Source organism: Apaloderma vittatum, unplaced genomic scaffold (assembly GCF_000703405.1).
Source record: "Apaloderma vittatum isolate BGI_N311 unplaced genomic scaffold, ASM70340v1 scaffold3138, whole genome shotgun sequence".
In the NCBI taxonomy this organism is placed as follows: Eukaryota; Metazoa; Chordata; class Aves; order Trogoniformes; family Trogonidae; genus Apaloderma; species Apaloderma vittatum.
Genome location: NW_009732259.1, coordinates 1 through 16,885, shown reverse-complemented (window position 1 = coordinate 16,885; position 16,885 = coordinate 1). Strand labels below are relative to the sequence as shown.

General features: G+C 44.9%; 1 protein-coding gene across 1 annotated transcript; it reads left to right on the top strand.

The window, feature by feature from the left end:
* Nucleotides 1–586: 586 nt before the first annotated feature.
* Nucleotides 587–3,417, top strand: SNTN (sentan, cilia apical structure protein). Its single transcript, XM_009875438.1, has 4 exons — nucleotides 587–696; nucleotides 1,314–1,348; nucleotides 2,068–2,207; nucleotides 3,259–3,417. Exons 1-4 carry the CDS (start codon nucleotides 587–589, stop codon nucleotides 3,415–3,417), a joined length of 444 nt encoding a protein of 147 aa, XP_009873740.1.
* The last annotated feature ends 13,468 nt before the right edge of the window (nucleotides 3,418–16,885 follow it).

Below are 16,885 nucleotides of genomic sequence, written 5' to 3'. Positions count from 1 at the left end.
TTTGGGAAGCAGGCAGTGTCCTCTTGGGGGGAAGCCGAAGCAGGGGCTTGGTGCTGGATGCTGTGGTTCAGAGAGCGAGCAGATCTCCTCTTTGCACTGTGCCCGGGGAATAAGTATTAGAGCAGGAGCGTGCTCACCTGGGATGTGTGCTGGGCCAGGAATTGGGAAACGCTGAATTTCTGATTCTGTCTGTGAGAACAACTCGCTTTATAGCTTGCAGCAAGTTGCATTAGCCCACGCTGGGAAGGTTTCCCATTAAAATGATAATGTGTATAGCTGAATGGAATCAGTGTCTTAGTTACTCCTGATGCAAAGTTACCTCCCTCCAGTTCTAAGAGCGTTCAGGCTCCATTAGTTTGGTTTGTTCCTGTCAAAATCTCACATACAATAAAAGCCAACCCAGCAGCGCTGCCTTACAGGGACTGCTGCAGACTGATGTATTTAGCAGGCTCTGTGATCACCAGGTAGAGTTTACATTATTGATAGGGCATGGCTGCAAGCAGGCTGCTCTCACAGGGCAGAGCTTGGATTCACCTGTTTGCTGTTGCTCGAGTTGCCTGGAGATCACAAACACCCCGGCCCCGAGATGTGTGGCTGCAGAGCAAGTGTTCCCAGCACAAAGCAGTACTCGGTCAATCAGCCAACTCCTGCTCCCACCAAAACGAGCCCTTTGGCTGCAGCAGGCATGCCCAAGCGGTAAGTCGTCACTTCGCTTCTTTGGTGATCTGCCATTTGCCTCGAAATTCATTATCTGGATGTATTTGTCCCTATCGCAAGCAAACTCTTCTGCTCCGTTGGCTGCTTTGTCATTAGTTTCCAGCATTACAGCAAAAGTAAGCGGGCTTTAAGAGAAACCAGGGGGGCTGCTTCTCACAGATGTGAGTCCTGCTGGAAACAAAAGCTGTGTGTCTGTTCCAGACTGGGAGCACGGGTGAGTGAGGGATGGCAGACCCCTTGCATTTCCCTGGGGATGGGCTTAAAACTGAGGAACTTCCTGGAGCTCTTTCTTGTTCTGCAGAAATTATTTGAAGGATGTTGCAATGCCCCTCTCTTAAAATTATTTAATAAATGCCTTTAATAACAACATCAGGCTACTTGCTTAGGCGAAGATTTAGGAACTATATGATGTTCTGTGTTGCTTCTAAGGGCCATTTTCCTTTCCACTGTGAAGCAAAACCAGTCTGCCTTGGGAAGCCCCAGGTTCCTGGGGAATTAAATGAAGTAGAAATGAGCAAGCTCACTCATGGAGAAACTATATATACACACGTAATTATTCAGGTGATAACTGTGCCTGTCTTCTCTCTCACTCCCAGCATACCTATAGCCAAGCAGCTGGCTTCAATAAAAGGTAAGGGGACCCATTTACTTTCTGCTTGGGGGTTCAGGTGTTCGTGCAGTAAGTGCTGGTGATGTAGCAGAGGTGTGGAGGCTGTGCACACCCCTGGCCAGTGCACGTTGAGAGGGTCCCAAGATTCCCTGTACAACGTGCTCCTGCGCTGGTCCGTGTCTCCTCTTCTGCCTGCCTTTCCCTCACAGATCACAACCCAAATCACCGGTGGTACCCGTTGCTAACTGTGGGCTGTGAATGTGCTGTGTTTAGGATGAGTCTCAGGTGTGGTGGGAATTAATCCAGCCAAAATCCCAGCTTGGCCAGGCTTCCCAAATGAGCCATGTTTTCCCTGATACAGGGTCCTGGGAATCCAAATGCCCCCAGGAGATGGCCAGCATGGCTTGTCCCCATGATGCAGCAGGTCCTTGCTGGATGCCAGGGGTGGGAATAGACCAGATGGATCTCACCTGTCACTCTGTGTTACTTACTGCCCCAGCTCCCACTGAAAGCTTCCTTTTGGGGCATTTTTCTATGGGACATGAGGCTTTTTGCTGGCCCACTTCAAATAAAATCTGGGCCAGGTCCTCTGTGGGTATAAACAGTTTCAGCCTCATTAACTTTAATGAAACTACACAGATTTCCACCCACTTTGGATGATTCTGACAGATTCCTTTCAATTATATCTCAAATGCCACTTTTTTCTGATAGGCTGATAATCTTTTTTTCCCCAACTCTAGTTCTAGGAAAAGGCTCAGACCTTGAAAAAGCTTTTGCTACCGCAGCTTTGGTGTATAGCAACTCTGCTGACTGCGAGGGCAAGCTCAGCAAAGCTGAAACCAAAACCTTGCTGCAAACCCAGTTTGGGGCTTTCATACAGGTGAGGGGGTTTGGGCGAGGGGGTAGTGCTGGGTAGGGTGCTTTGGCATCTTGGGGTCACTGAAGGAGAGGGGACAGCAATAAACCACAGTTGATGTGCCTGCTTGTTTGTTTTAAAGAAAATTGGGTAACCGGGGAAAAAAATAATGAAGAAAGCACCTTGCCATCGGTCACACAGCTGGGTATGGTGAAAACCAGCTATATTGGCTGTAAACTTCTTGCAGATTTTTTCCCCTCTCCCTAAATGGGAAAAAAAAAAAAAAAAGAGTTTTATCAAGTGGTAAAAAAAATTATGTACAAAGAGCTCAGCTAAGTAAATGAGAGAGGTGTTTAGGGTTAAAGACATTCTTGACAATACCTTCATTCCCAAGGAAATCAGGTGACTGTCTGGGGAGGGGGAATTGGTATGGAATTAGAAACTAGCACCTTGTGGAAAAGAACATGAAAATACCAATAGCTAATCAAATTTGGAATCATGAGATGTTTTGCAGATTATTAACCTATTTATTTTTTTAATAAGGAAATATGAATAACAGATAGAATACATAATTTGAATAGTCCCTTCCATACCAACAGGAGAGAGAAAAGTAGCTACTGAAGTTATGTCTGTAAAATCAACAGTTTCTGAAACCCTCACAGTATATGTTTGAGAACTGTCTTGAATATTTGGAGGTTTGGCTGGTTGTTTCCTCTCCCCAGTTTTATCAAGACACAGGACTCCACTTTTTTGTTTTTCCCCCCCAGCAATTACTAGCTACATCATCATCACTGCCAGATTTTCAGTCATGACTAGGTGACTTTTAAAAGATCTATTCTGGTTTCACATGGAAACTTTGGGAACTGTTTTTCTCTTGTCTGATGGCAATAATACTTCTGTTTGAGTTTCTTGGGATACCTTCAGAAAAAGCTAGTATGAATGTGGACATAAAAACCCAGATGAGAAGATAGAAAAGTACATTAAGTTTTCTATTTTTTTTTCAACACATTAGAAACTTCATACTTAATCTTTTTTTTGTTATTATTATCTTTTTTTCATTTACAATTGTCTGTAGGGCCAAGAAAACAAACCAAAATACCAGGAAATAATTTCTGCCCTGGATGAGGAGTCGGAGAACAAAATTGATTTTGAAGATTTCATGATCCTGTTAGTCAGTCTCACTCTAATGTCTGACCTTCTGCAGGAGATGAAAAACATGAAAAAGACAAAATGATCAGTGCCTTAAAAGACAAAATGATTTGGCACTTTGCAAGGAAAGTGGAAGTGAACCACACACAGAGATAACACTGAGTGCTTGGATACCCTGTGCTGGTCCCTTTTAAATGGAATAAAGTCTTGTCCAAACCTGGCTGAACTCACTGCTCTGTTGAAACAGTCCATGAAGCAAAGCGTTGGTAAACACTGATTTTAGTCTGTGTGGTTTCTAAACCACCATTAACCCTTCTGAAAGGGGCGTTCATTTATTTTTTTTCTTTCTTCCTCCAGCTGACCTCTTCATTATGTGATCACTATGGAAGGAATTACAAGTCCAGCACTGGCAATGCATCTGGGGCGGTTGCTGTGCTTGTGTGACCAAGGGAATGACTTAGTTAAACATGTCAGTCAGCTAAGTCTGTCATTTCATGAAACTGCGGAGAATCCAAATTATCTAAGAGGTGATCTGTTGTAGGGATGGTGAGGGAAAGGATGGCCAATAAAGTGTTTGTATTGGAACTGAGTGATATTGGTTACCCAGCCATTAGGGTTAACCCCAGGGTTATCCCTAACCCTAATGGACTTGGTTAGGGCTAGAGCCTATGTATTAAAGGCTCATCATCCTAATCTTTGTTTTTATTCCTACCTCTAAAGTTCTGGCTCAAGTGCCAACATTTAGGCCACCGTGACATTCCTTTGGGGCACAAAAAGCAGTATCACACCCCAGGAAGAGAATTATTTAGCTTTGGCACACCATTTTTTTTTTAACAGGAAGGCATCAAAACCTTTGGTGTTGAAAGAGGGAAATTAATGTCAACTGAGTAACAAGATTTAACTCTTTGACATAAAAAGGCTCTTAGTGTTTCCAGGAGTTGAGAAAATGTTTTGTTTTGAATTATGGAGCAAAAGAAAGACACGTTGCAGAAGGAAGCTGGCAGCCGGTTGTTAGGAGAGGGAAAGTCTGTGTCGTTCTGCAGTATGGGATGGAGATGAAAGAGGAAATGCAAATGGATGCTGCGGGTTTGAAGCTCAGCAGGTGAGGTGCTGTGCTGTGGGGTTTGAACCTCAGCCAGGACATGGCCTGGCCTGAAGGCTAAATGTTCACAAATGATCTTCCTACTCATATTATCCAAGTCCCTTGCTCTGATGGTGAGTTGCAAGAATAGGTAATCTCAAAGCTGCAGCAAAAGGTGACAAAACCAGCAAGCAGCAGTTTCTGTCTGATTGTTTGCCCTTGGTAATGTCACCTCCCACTGCAGGACTGGTGGCCCCGTGCTGTGAGGATGACTGCCTCCATGGGATGCACGTCACACCTCCCAGAGACGGGATATGGGAGCACGGGGATGGATGAGGAGGGCAAACCTCTCTTGGGGATGCTTCTTTCTGGGTTTGTGTCCTCTGAGGAAGTGGACCTTGACCAAGCACCTTGGATCAAAACAAGGACATAACCTGGTAGCCTCATCCATGCGAGCAGCACTGCTTCATATTGATAACGTGTCCCTACTGTTGCTCTGTCTTTTCCCATCCACTTGAGTTCTAGCAAGGTAGAAGATCTGTGAAAGCTTAAAATATCAGCTGATTGTCCTTTTCTGGGATAGAAAGATGGATTGAATGTGAGAGTCCCTAGAGGCTTTCACTTTACTAAAGTAAAGGAAACAACACAGCCCTGAAGAGCCACTGGTGACTCTGAAAGCATAAATTTCCTAATATCCCTCTGTTACAACAAAAAGATGAAAGGAACAGCATTGTGAAGCCAATTAGGGGGCCGGTTAGCTCAGTGGTTTGAGCATGATGCTGACAACGATGACAGCACCGAGATCGCGGGTACGATTCCCGCTCAGTCCCGATGTGTTACCTGGTCGAGTCGAGAGGTGGCGTCCCTGCCCATGACAGGGAGGTTGGACTAGATGATCTCTAAGGTCCCTTCCAGCCTAGGCCAGTCTATAATTCTATGAATTAAGGAAGAGTTCTTTGAAATTGCTAAGGCCCTAACACGGTTTCTGTTATTGCTGAGATGTTTCCTAATCTTGCATAATGACTTAATCTTGCATTAATGACTTAAGAGCCCTTTATCAGATCAATTCACTCCGTCATCTCATCGTATGCAAACCTTTTTTATTCTAACGCAGTGTGTTGTGGCTTCAATCAAAAGCTCCTTGTGCTAAGCAACAGTGAAAATCCAAAGTAAGAAGTAGTTCGTGAACAACTCAATAGCAAAGATATTCATATGACAGGGAAGGAATCAGAGGCACAGAAAATCACGTGCCTTGCTCGGCGCACATCACAGAGCTGGAACCAGATGCTGGTCTACACCAGGCTTCTCGCGGAGAAGACCATGGCTTTCCAAGAGGCACTGTGATGGATTCTTCAAGAGTTTCTGAACAAAGTCAATGCAAGGCTTGATCTGCATCAGTCCTTGAAAGTCCTGTCTGATGCTCAAAAGCAGAAGGATGCACTTGGAAGAACCCCAGCACTTCTTATAGTTTGGAGTAGGCAGAAGTTTGCACTTGGCTGTGGAAGATGCTCTTTTATTAGCTCAGACTATTTGTAGCTGCCCTGAGCACTCTCAGCTAACTGCTTTGAAGCTGATCTCGTGTAGACAGCATGTCTGGCTGCATCCTCGGGGAGCTGGCTAAAAGCTTGCTTAAAAAGCTACCGTTGTGCTTTGTTTTGTTTCTGGCTTCCTCCTATTGGAAGTGATGGGAGTTCATCATTGATTTTTCCTAGCAGAGTCCATGCAAGTGCTAAGGACTTGAGCAGGCAGCTAAATTGATGGAATCTGCAGGCTCCTCTGCCTCAGCAAGTGTGAACTTTGTATCAGTATCTGATAGCCCCTAGAAGTGAAGGCAGCATGAAGGGCAAGTAGTCAAAACCTGACCTCTATGTGCTTGGGGTGGGGCTGGGATTTGTGCAGCTACACTGTCCAGGTGTGAAGAGCCACCTTGGGAGGCTCTTCAGGTTTGGATCTAAGTTTAAAGTTCTGTCCTGAAAAGTCTGAGTCATCTCTGCAGTTACGTGAGCTTTCAAATGACTGCCAGAGGAAAAACTGGGTGTCAAGGAGAGCTTCAGCTTCCATTTCCAAATATCAGCTCAGGAAGGTAGGTTCGTTCTCCTACTTTAATTGGCACACCTATGGCGTCTTCACATTGACTTTTCACTCCATACCTGGACTTAACTCTATGGCCTGTTGGAAGGTCTAGAAAGTCTGGCTTCAGTGTAATCTCTAAGGTGCTCTCTCAGATGAGAGGAGAGCTCTTGCATACAGTCAACCAGCTTTCAGGGGGTGATTCACAGTAGAGTTTTACATGTTGAGTTTTCTGCCAGGAGCCCAGGGCCACATGCTCTGTACATGCAATTTTGCATAAATCTTTCAGAAAAGAGAAATAGGCTCCCCAGCTTTCTCACTCTTATTGCACCTTCAGTCAGACCTCCTGTCTGGGGCACTGGAGCCTGGATGCTGAGGAAACCTTGCAGGCTGAGAGACCTTTTGACAGTTAAATTGCGGCCACATGGTAGGAAAACCTGTTTCAGGAGTGTTGGAATGACTCAGAAAGATGCTACATGGTGCATCCCTTTAGGAGCTCACTACAGAGCAGGTGAAAAGCTTTGTCCCAGAATTATGTTCTCTCCAAAGCCACAAAGGACCACTCTGAAACACCTCCAGGAAAAGAGAAAAATCTCTTTGTTTCGAGCTCAGTCACAGAAGCTAGAAAAAGAAGAGATGGTGTTCTCATGGCTTCCAGAATAGACAGCTTTTAAGGCCTGCATTGACTTTTACTGAAATCAGTGGTTTACAAGGTTTCCAGTAAAGCTGTGACTTCTCTCCTCACTTTGTTCCTCTGCTGTTCCCTCATCTCGCAAGTGTTTATAGCCGGAGTCCTCCTCCAGTAAAGTAAACAGCAAATGATGTTCAGCAGCCAGATATATCAGGCTGTCTCTCTAATCCTCATCTACACAAAACAGCCATTAGATAGACTCGGAGTCATGGGATTTATCTTTTATTCATTGTTATTGTAGGAGTTTTTCTATGCATAGGCACTGTGAGTCAGTCCCAACATCCAGCACATACTGGGGAGCTGAAACCATGATCCCTCAAGCTGAACGTAAACGAACACATTGGGATCAGCCCAAGCTCAGCACAGGGTGTCTGTAGCAGAGAGATGTTTGTGCATATCTGGTGTAGTGCCTTGATCATAGTTCCTCACATTCAAAGGTCCCAGAAAGGCCAACTTGGAAAAGACCTCCTGTGCAGAGAATCACAGATGATGCTTGGTTCCTCTGGGCCAAAATGTAAATTGGATTTTATAGCAAATGAGTGTGTAATGGCTTGCTGAAGAGATATCAAGTCTCAAACACGACCTGGAGTACTGATGGCCTCTGGGCAGGCAGGGACCCTGCCTGAGCTGTCCTTTACATGATGGCTTCTCATGAGACAGCCCCTTGCAAGGACGGGTGGCACCTGCACATTTCTCACGCCCACAGTGCAACCCCTGGAGCCAAGCGAACAATTTCCATTTGTGATTTCCTCTTTGTTTAATTCTCCTTGCTGTAACTCAGCTTTCTCAGTTGCTGTCTGCTGGATCTTGATGTCTGGAGAAACACAAACCACAGCACATATTCCTGTGAAGCTGCTGCTGAAATCGATGAGAGACTGAGACCTCTCGGGTGGAGGGAAGCAGCTCTTCACGTGGGCATGTTTCTAACCCTTCAGTAAAACCAGCACCTCAAACTGATGCAGCTGTTCATCAGAGGGTGAAATCAGGCCCTGCTTATCCTGAAATGATCAATACATGACTTTTAGCATACCAAGACGTTTTCCACACTTGCAACCTCCTGCACACAGCAGCTAGTTGGCTTCTGGTCACTGGAGCAAAGGAGAACAAGTATAAGGGCAAATGATCTTAGGTGAAAGCCTTGCCTTTGCTGCATGTGATCATTATGTGGCTTGTTAAGTATTAGTCGATGTTACAAAACAAAATATGAGCTCTCTGGAAAGTCACCTAAAGCTAACACAACTCTTTGACTGGATAAATTGATGTATGCTAGGTCTCTGCTTGAGTTTGAAAAACAGAGCTGGCCAGTACTGGAAACAGTCCAAGTGTTCTTACAGTGGGGGCAAATAAAAAAGCCTACAACCCAACTTTGAGAACTTTGCTTGTCCTCCAGCAGAGGCCCAGAGAGCTCTCCCACTATTTCTTTGATTCCTTTTCCCAGGAGTATGAGACAGGTTTGCTTTGACACCTGGGGCTGTTGGAGGAGACCTGCGTACAGATGTTGACGCATTTTCCACATCTACTGGTGGAATTCGCTTGATTTAGTTGTTCTGTCTCCATCCCCACGTGACGTTCTTCTGGGATTTGTCTGGAGACAACATGTACTAGTAGAGACACCCAGGTTCAGCATTGTGTGACAGAGTTTGCTTCTCTAAAGCTGGCAAGGGCAAAAAACATGTTGGGGACAGAATGTCAACAAGTAAATATCCTTCTTTCCTTGGACATTGTAGCAGGTGTCACAGCTGCCCTAGGTTTGTACACCACTATGTGGATTTTAGAGAGGCTTGCTTAATTTATAAATGAAAACAAATTGCAAAATTACCTTCTTATTAAACCGTTCTCACTATGGAAATAAGGCTGATTTCTTTCCTGACAAACTTTAATTAAGCAGCTACAACAGACTGTAACAAAGAGCACAAACCAGATCGTACTAGACGCAGCTTTGTCAAATGCTGTGTTAATACTGGGCAACATAATTATTAAATTATACAGAAAATTCTCTTTTCTTTTCCTCTGGTAAAAATCTATCATATTCCTAGGGGAAAAAGAGTTTATATAAAAACATCACATTAATAACCAACACATCAGTGAGTGTTTATCAGTCGTTTCTTTCCAAGAGCAGCTCTTAGCTTGCGTGTTCTGCAAGACTCAGCTGTTGCAGGGCTCTTTATCTCTTCTCTAAGTTTATGCTTGTAGTACACATGACCCAAGGTTATTGCAAAGCCTCTGAGGAAGAGAAAAGCTTTATTACCTGCACATATACTCCTCAATTTGTCTTTCCTTTTCTGGCTTTTTAGTGCCTCAATTCAGCTCAGCTGAAAACAGAACATAATTTGAGAGCAATTTGCATAAGAATTGTAAGCAGAGGCCCACACAAATTAGGCATTAATTAATGAGCACCTAAAGCCGCCTGCTGAAAGTATCCTGAAGCAAAGCAACGCTGGGAGTGCTCACGAATTGTGGGTAAGAGTACTACTTAATTCTTCTTTAATATTTATTCTTGCCCTTGGGACTGCAGGAGGGCTGCAGATGCTTTACCCCTGTTAGGGGATGATGAGAGCTGCCCTGGTAGCAGAGCTGGGTTAAAATGATGGCTCTTCCATATGTGTCTGAAGTCATCTGGTAAATCCTCAGCTATGCTGAGCTGGGGGTGCTGGACTTTGGTTGAGGAGTGACAGTGCTGCAGAACCCCAGCCTAGGTGTCCCCAAGGAGGAGGGAGAAGCTGTCCCAGCCTGGGTGGCGCATGGGTGCAAAGTGGAACTGGGGGTGGGTGTTTGAGGTGTGGGATGAGGGTGATATGCTGATGCCCCAGGACAGCCAGGCAGCACCTCCAAGATGCAGTGGAGGAGGCGGGTCTCTGCTGTCTGATGGGGGGTTTGGGGGGATTTATCTCCACAGTGGGAGTAAAGAGATTACTGATATAATAGCAGAGTGTGGTTTGCACTTGAAGTAAGCTCAAGGTTGAGTTTGGAGACACTTAAAATCTGAAGTGACTCTTATGATGTTGGATACATACATCTAACATGGTGGAAAAGGTCTCCTGAAGAAACCTATTTTGAACTTCCCTGTGCAGCAGCCATGCGCTGGACATGCTGCCTGTGGCCCCCCAAGCCTTCAGAAGAGAACGTTTTGGCTCCGGTTCTCTCCTTTATCCTAGCCCAGAAAAATGTTTAGCAGCAATTCTTTGGGCGTTTACCTGGGAGTTCTCAGGTGCTGGGTGTTGTAAATCAGCTCAGAAATTCTGATAAAGGGAAAGCAATCTTCTTCTGCAGAGCTCTTGGGAGAGAGGTTGGGGTGCTGGACTTCCCAGGCTGAGCAGACGGGACAGCTGTTTTGTGCTGCCTTACAGGTATGTAAAATGTCTACTTGCATCAGATGTTTATTAATATACAAGAAAACAAATGCCAGTATTAATCAGAGTGGTGGAGCTGCTGGTGTCCTTGACTCAGGTGTGGAACTGTCTTGAGCAGAGAGCTTGCATCCCGGTAGCTTTAGGAAGATCCAGTCTGGCCTTGCTTCTTCTCTTTGTAAGAACCAGGAGCTTAGGAAAGGCAGGATCGTGCCTTTGAGTTGCAAGCCATGTGAGCAGTATGTGTGCTCTCCTGAAATCTTGGAATGTTTTTCTTTTGACAATTACTTGATAGCATGATTCCTGGCTAGATGTATGCTGGTGAATACTATGAGCTAGCAGGGGCCAGTAGGTACTTCAAGATCAACTGAAGTACTTGATCAGTTAGTTAAAATAACGTACTAGAGTCCGAATTACTCTCTAATAAGCAAATGAGTTGAAACTGTTACATTTTTAAACTCCGTGGTACCAATTGCCACAACATCTGGGTGTCTGTAGGGACTTGGGGAAGCACAGGCTGCCCTTGGGGGCTCTTCTGGAGGCGGTTATGAGGCTCTAGTGGAGAGCGGCTGCCCTGGCTCCGTGTTTGTGTTTGTGCCCGCCTGGCTCCTGCACTGGAAAGCGACCGATGCAGCCCAGCTGCATGTGCTGTCCTGGGGAGAACAGGAGGGTCTGGTTTCTGGGACCGTGGTGGAGCCCAGGCTCAGGGTTTGGGGCTTGGTTTTCTCTGTAGGGGATGCATCTAATATGCTGCCGAGATGTCTCTGCTGCGATTGCTCCACAGAGCTCTGTGTGCCGCTGTGTTGTGTTCCGTGCTGCTAATTGTCTCTGCGTCTGCCCTGCGAGGGTGCCTACTACCGAGGGAAAAACCAGAGCAAAGAGGTTGCGCATTAGTTTATATATGCTTGTGTGTGTATATATAAATATATGTTAAAAATAATATATATTTTTGGCTTATATATCCACAAGCTATAATATATTATACATGTAATATATATTAATAGCTATGTATTATGCATAAGATATATTTCTGTGTGCATATACACATGTAAAATCTCCTCCAGTTTTTGCTATCTTGACTTGCCTCAGCTACAAACTTTGTCTTGATTCCAAGTGACTTTCTAGGCCACCTGTATCTACCGTGAGCGGTACAGATCCCTGAGTACATCCCTCCTCTATGGAAAAAATGGGGCTTATTCTTACCCTTGTGTGGTTTTTGTTTTTTAATACCTCTAGTTATTAATGTATTAAAAGGATCCTCCTTCTCATCCTGTGACATCCTAGAAGCTTTAAGTGCTTTGGAGAGGGGCTTTGTCAAAATCCCTTTGGCATTAGATGGCTCTTAAGTGCAATAGACAATCACTCGGGTCACTCATCGTGTGTGCTGGTGTCACTGTGCCTTCGTCTTCTTGAAGCCATTGTGGTTCCTCCTGCTGCTGCTGCTGTTCTTGACAAAGCTTTCCCCTGTTTGCCAAGTACTGAAGCCAACGGATTTCCACACCCCTACCCCTGTCCCTGGGATCTCCCTTAAAATCTGGTGTCATGTTTGCCATTTCTCACGTCTGGTATTGATGTTAACAAGAGAGAGGTTGTTACTCCAACACGGGTAGTTCTGGCTAACATCTCTGGCAGAAAATCGTTAAAATTTTTTTTTCCTTTTTTAAATCTGTGACCTGGGTACTAGTTTACTGGCAGTAAGAGTATAAAGAGCACAAAGACACTCTTTTTCATAGCTTAGTATTTTTCTTCTCTCCTCCTGGTTAGAACCCAAGTATTTCCTGAAGGTTTGGGTTTTTCCTGACATGAGGCACACTTTTTATTTATTTTGGTTTTAATCTGATTATTCAGAAACTTCTCCACTTTAAGATAGCCAATATGTCTGCAGGGAGATGGCAGAGGAAGGGGGCTGTGATGGTAGCAGAGACTTTCTGGTTTGCTGTTTTGGCTGTACCACGCTCTTTATGCTGCATCTCACTGCTGAAGGTAATTGCCACAGAAAAGTCATCAGCTCTTTCTTGATAATCCCCCTTTCACGGGTGGGTGTGGTGGGAGCCAAATGCTGGGTCCCATGTGATGTGAGCTCTGAGATCACTCCACTGAGCCTTCCTGACCTCCCACCCAGACTTTGTCCAGGGACTGTTGTGTGAACGCTACAGCTCAGGGTATGAACAATGTCGGTCCAAGTATCCAGAAAAAAACAGTGCAATATTTAGCAAGCTTTTTTTTCCAAGCAAGTTTCTTTTAGTGCAGGACTCTTAATTTGATGAATTAATGTAAGGCATGCTAGTGCACCAGCAAAGGCAGAAAGCGAAGATCTGACTGCTGATCTCAGACACAACAGATGCCAACTGTGCTGCTGAGCGCAGTGTGTGCTGATGCCATTAGAAATTGCCGTAAAGATAACAGCAGTATCTGTACTTACTTTGGAGGAAGATGCTTGTGGCTTTTCATTTTTCTCCCTCTGTGACAGGACTGTGAGCAATCCCTCTTGTGAGACAGGAGTCCTGCAGCAAGCTGCTGGGACTGCCCAGCACTGGGGATTGAGGAAAGAAGCTTCCAGGTCCTAAACCTGCAATTCAAACTAAGGGAAAGATCTAGATCTGAACGCAAGTAAAGAAGCTCCGTGCTTCTTTAATTTTGCCTTTTTCAAGCTCGGTAAAAGCGCCTGGGGGATTGATGCTCCATTGGTCCTTATGCATTTTAATAGGTAGCTCAGGTTTTCCACATATAACCTTTAAAAATAGAGGTCTGTTGCTGGGATAAAGAAAATTCTTATTATGTTGCTGGAAGTAGCTCACCTGTGGTCACTGTGCACAGAGATGTGTTGGTACTTTCATGGCATACAATAAGGATTGCAGTTTGCATATTAAGAAACAAGCTTACAAGTCTGCTGTCTGCTTCAACCCACCCACTGCAGACTCTTGAGGTGGAGCCACCTTGAGATGCCTGTACCTAGAAAGAGACTTCCAACTGGAGAGGATAACATTGTTCTGTTGCTATTTTGAAAGATAAATGACCTGGCTGTGAGTGGCTGTCTGCTCACACAAGGAGCATTTAGTCATTTGGCATAAGGCAGAGTATCTAACCCATTAAGGTGTGTGGGCTTTGCAGTGCATAAACAAATCACAAATTAGGGATTCTGAGTGGATGCTCACCTCTTGTGTGCAGTGCTCCAAGTGATTGCTGTTCTCCTCTTTGTCTAATCAAAGATCCTCAGCTCAGAGCAGGTTTCTAATTTAAACACTCGAGTACAACATATCTTGCTAAATTAAATAGCCTTTACCTAGACAAATCATTGCCGAAATCTGTGTCTCATGCACAACAGATTCTACCGCTGCCTTATACGGGAACTTTTTTTCCTTGTTTTTGAGTACAGCTTCCGAAGGGTAAATGTTTCCTAATAAAACAAGACAGAGCTTACATTACTCTTGTTTGTATCTTCAAACAACTTATTTTAAAGCATCAGCTGGAAAATGCAGAAAGCACTCTGTAACTTCAGACAAGATGTCTTGATTTACAGGGTCTCGGGCTCCCCACACTAAAATTGGAGTTATTTTGGGACAGAATTTGCAATAGGACATCTTTATTTGGAGGCCTCGAGCACCTGGCACTCAACAGGTCTTGAAGAGTCTGTCCTGCAGGACTGGATTAACTAAACACGGGGTGTGTGCAGACATCGTAGCACTGCTCCATAAAGGATCAGTATGAACACACCTTTATGTAAATAAGTGGTGGATGAAATTAGGAGGTGGTCGTCAACACAGAGAGTGCCTCTAGAGACTTAACAGCACATACATCCTTCCTACAGCGCTGCTGGGCCTCAGCTTTTGGCAGTGCTGCCTGCAGGGCTGAACACAGGCTTTGAGCCTTTGTGATGAGGAACGCATGCTACGGCTGGCCCGGTTCCAAACTGGAAAGGGCTTTGGTTCTGTATATAGTAACAGGGAGATATTTAAGGTAACCAAGGCCTGTGAAAGCCTGTAAATACTAGCTCCTGTGCCCAGCTCGATGAAGTGAGGGAGTGTGCCTTGCTTGATAAATGGTGTGACCTGGCAAAAGGTACATCCTAGGCGTGAGGGGTGCAAGCGGAGCATCTGTTTAAGTAGAAAGAGACAATAAGGCTAAGTGTGTGCAGGGGATGAAGGTTGCCCTTGCCTAAATAATGGGTGAATTAACTTAGAGCCTGATGTAAGCGTCTCTAGCTCCCACAAAGGGTGGCTTTGTAGGGTTTCTTTTTCCCTCTGCCAGAGGCAGAGGCATCTCAACCAGCTGCCCAGAAGCTGCTGCAGCGTACGGATGAGCAGACAAGAGTGCGGCCGATGCGCGTTGGCTCAATTTGCTAAGCTGGGATCTGCGGCTTCTTGAGAGATGCCTGAAGTGTCCTGCAGCGGCCATGGGAATGGGTGTGGGAGGCAGGCCAAACACACTGCATTTGTTACTAAATATGCTGTTTCCACGGGTAATCGGAGCCGGGGTGTTTGATAATGCAAAACACTTGTACATACAACACAGGCATTTGCCTCAGGCTTGAAGGTCTACAGACATACCCTCGCACTGCCTTGAGTTTGTTCATGTCTTGATGCTTGCTGCAGCCAGAAGATAGAATTCATAGGTGGAGGTTATCAGTTAACTAGCTTATCCTAAAAGAATAGCAAAGCAGACCTTTATAGGCATGCAAATACTCAAATATATGAATAAATTCAAATATAAGGTGACACCTTCTGGAACCCTGTGTGGAAGAGGTCAGCCCTGTGCTTTGCTTGTGGAGGGTCTCTCATTGCCTTTTCTGAATCAATTCTGGCTTTTATGGAGCTCTGCTGCTTATCATCTTGGGAAGAGTTACCCACTTCCACTCTGATGTGGGTTTTTTGACCAGCTATCCCTATGAAGATTGACGCTGTCTTCCAGTTCTGGCAGGCACAGAATGGTGGTTGGGCAAAACCTCCCTGTAACCACCTGGCTTTGCTGTGGGTAAAACCATGCAGGCATCCTGGGGCTCATGTACAGAGGAGCTGGGATTTCCTTCAGGGATGATGGAAGAGTTTGAGAGCATCTCTGTGAAGAAACACACGTATCTTGTGTACAGTTCATCACAAACCAGGGCCAGGCGGGTTTTAAATATGATTTGGTAATCTTTTTGTCTGTTATCTTAACCACGTGTGCTCCAACCTGTGTGCCCCTTGGCCAGGAGCAGGACCGTTACAGCACACCTTGGTCTTGAGGAGAAGCATCATCCATCAGCAGCGTAATAGCTGTAATGGAGCTGACACAGTCAGGTGATGAGCTGCAAATTAGTTCTCTTTCTCAATAAACAGTTTGTTTACAAAGCGTTTTCAGCTTGGAAGGTTTTTTGGGTTTTTTTTATTTATTTTTTGTGTTTGGTGGTTTTGGTTTTTTTCCTAAATGATCAACAGCTTATAGCTTCTGGATGTGTATCCTTCAGACAAGGGGCTTCTCACAGACCGTTGACAGGAATTGTTCCTGCCTTCTGGTTTTGATCTAAACCATGCGCTGATGAATGAAATATTTTTAAGGACAAGAGGATGGTGGATGCCATATTTCTGGTGTAAACTTTGAATAAGGAGGCATGTGCTAAAACTCGTGGAAATTTTATGAGCATCTCTCAGAGATGTCAATCTTTCCTTGGCATGTGAATAATCCTTAATAATGAATAAAGCTGTTGATGTCCCAAAACAAATGTGAGACAGCAGTTTGCCAAAGGAGCAGATGCTGTGTTGCATCCCATTGTATGGTTAAAGCTCCCAGAAATGGCTTCTCAGCAAAAAATTTTGCTTTTCCCCTAAGTGATACTTCCTAGGATTGTTTCGTTCTGCAAACTTCTAGCTCCTCAGAAGAAGCAGGGAGGACTAGAAGTAAGATAGCAATTCCTAGCTATGAAATGAACATGTTCTAAATGTTGTAGTTTTTCTTATAGCAAATAAAGGGGGGAGGGTATTTTACTTCAGATGTATTTAAAGATTCAAGTTAGGTTTTTATTTTTTTGCATTCTAACAAAGGCCTTAACTGTCACCAACATCATTGTAGGAGATCCCTGCATTTTAGTGCCAAATTGCCCTGGAAGGGACTCCACCTGGTCATTTCTGGGTTTGCTGCCAGGGATCAGAGGGTGAAATTCCTTGCAGTGTGTTGTGTGGCAACAGTAACTGGGAGGAGCGGCTGACACACCAGAAGGCTGTGCTGCCATTCAGCAAGGCCTAGTCAGGCTGGAGAGTTGGACGGGGAGAAATTTTATGAAATAGAACAAGGGCAAGTGTAGAGTCTTGCATCTGGGAAAGAACAACCCCAAGTATCAGTACAGGTTGGGGACTGATGTGCTGGAGAGCAGTGCAGGGGAAAGGGACCT

Coding starts and splice junctions, on each gene's coding strand:
- SNTN (XM_009875438.1), top strand. CDS start 587: ATGTGTGGCTGCAGAGCAAGTGTTCCCAGCACAAAGCAGTACTCGGTC. Junction 1,349..2,067: donor GCAGCTGGCTTCAATAAAAG/GTAAGGGGACCC, acceptor CCCCAACTCTAG/TTCTAGGAAAAGGCTCAGAC. Junction 2,208..3,258: donor AGTTTGGGGCTTTCATACAG/GTGAGGGGGTTT, acceptor AATTGTCTGTAG/GGCCAAGAAAACAAACCAAA.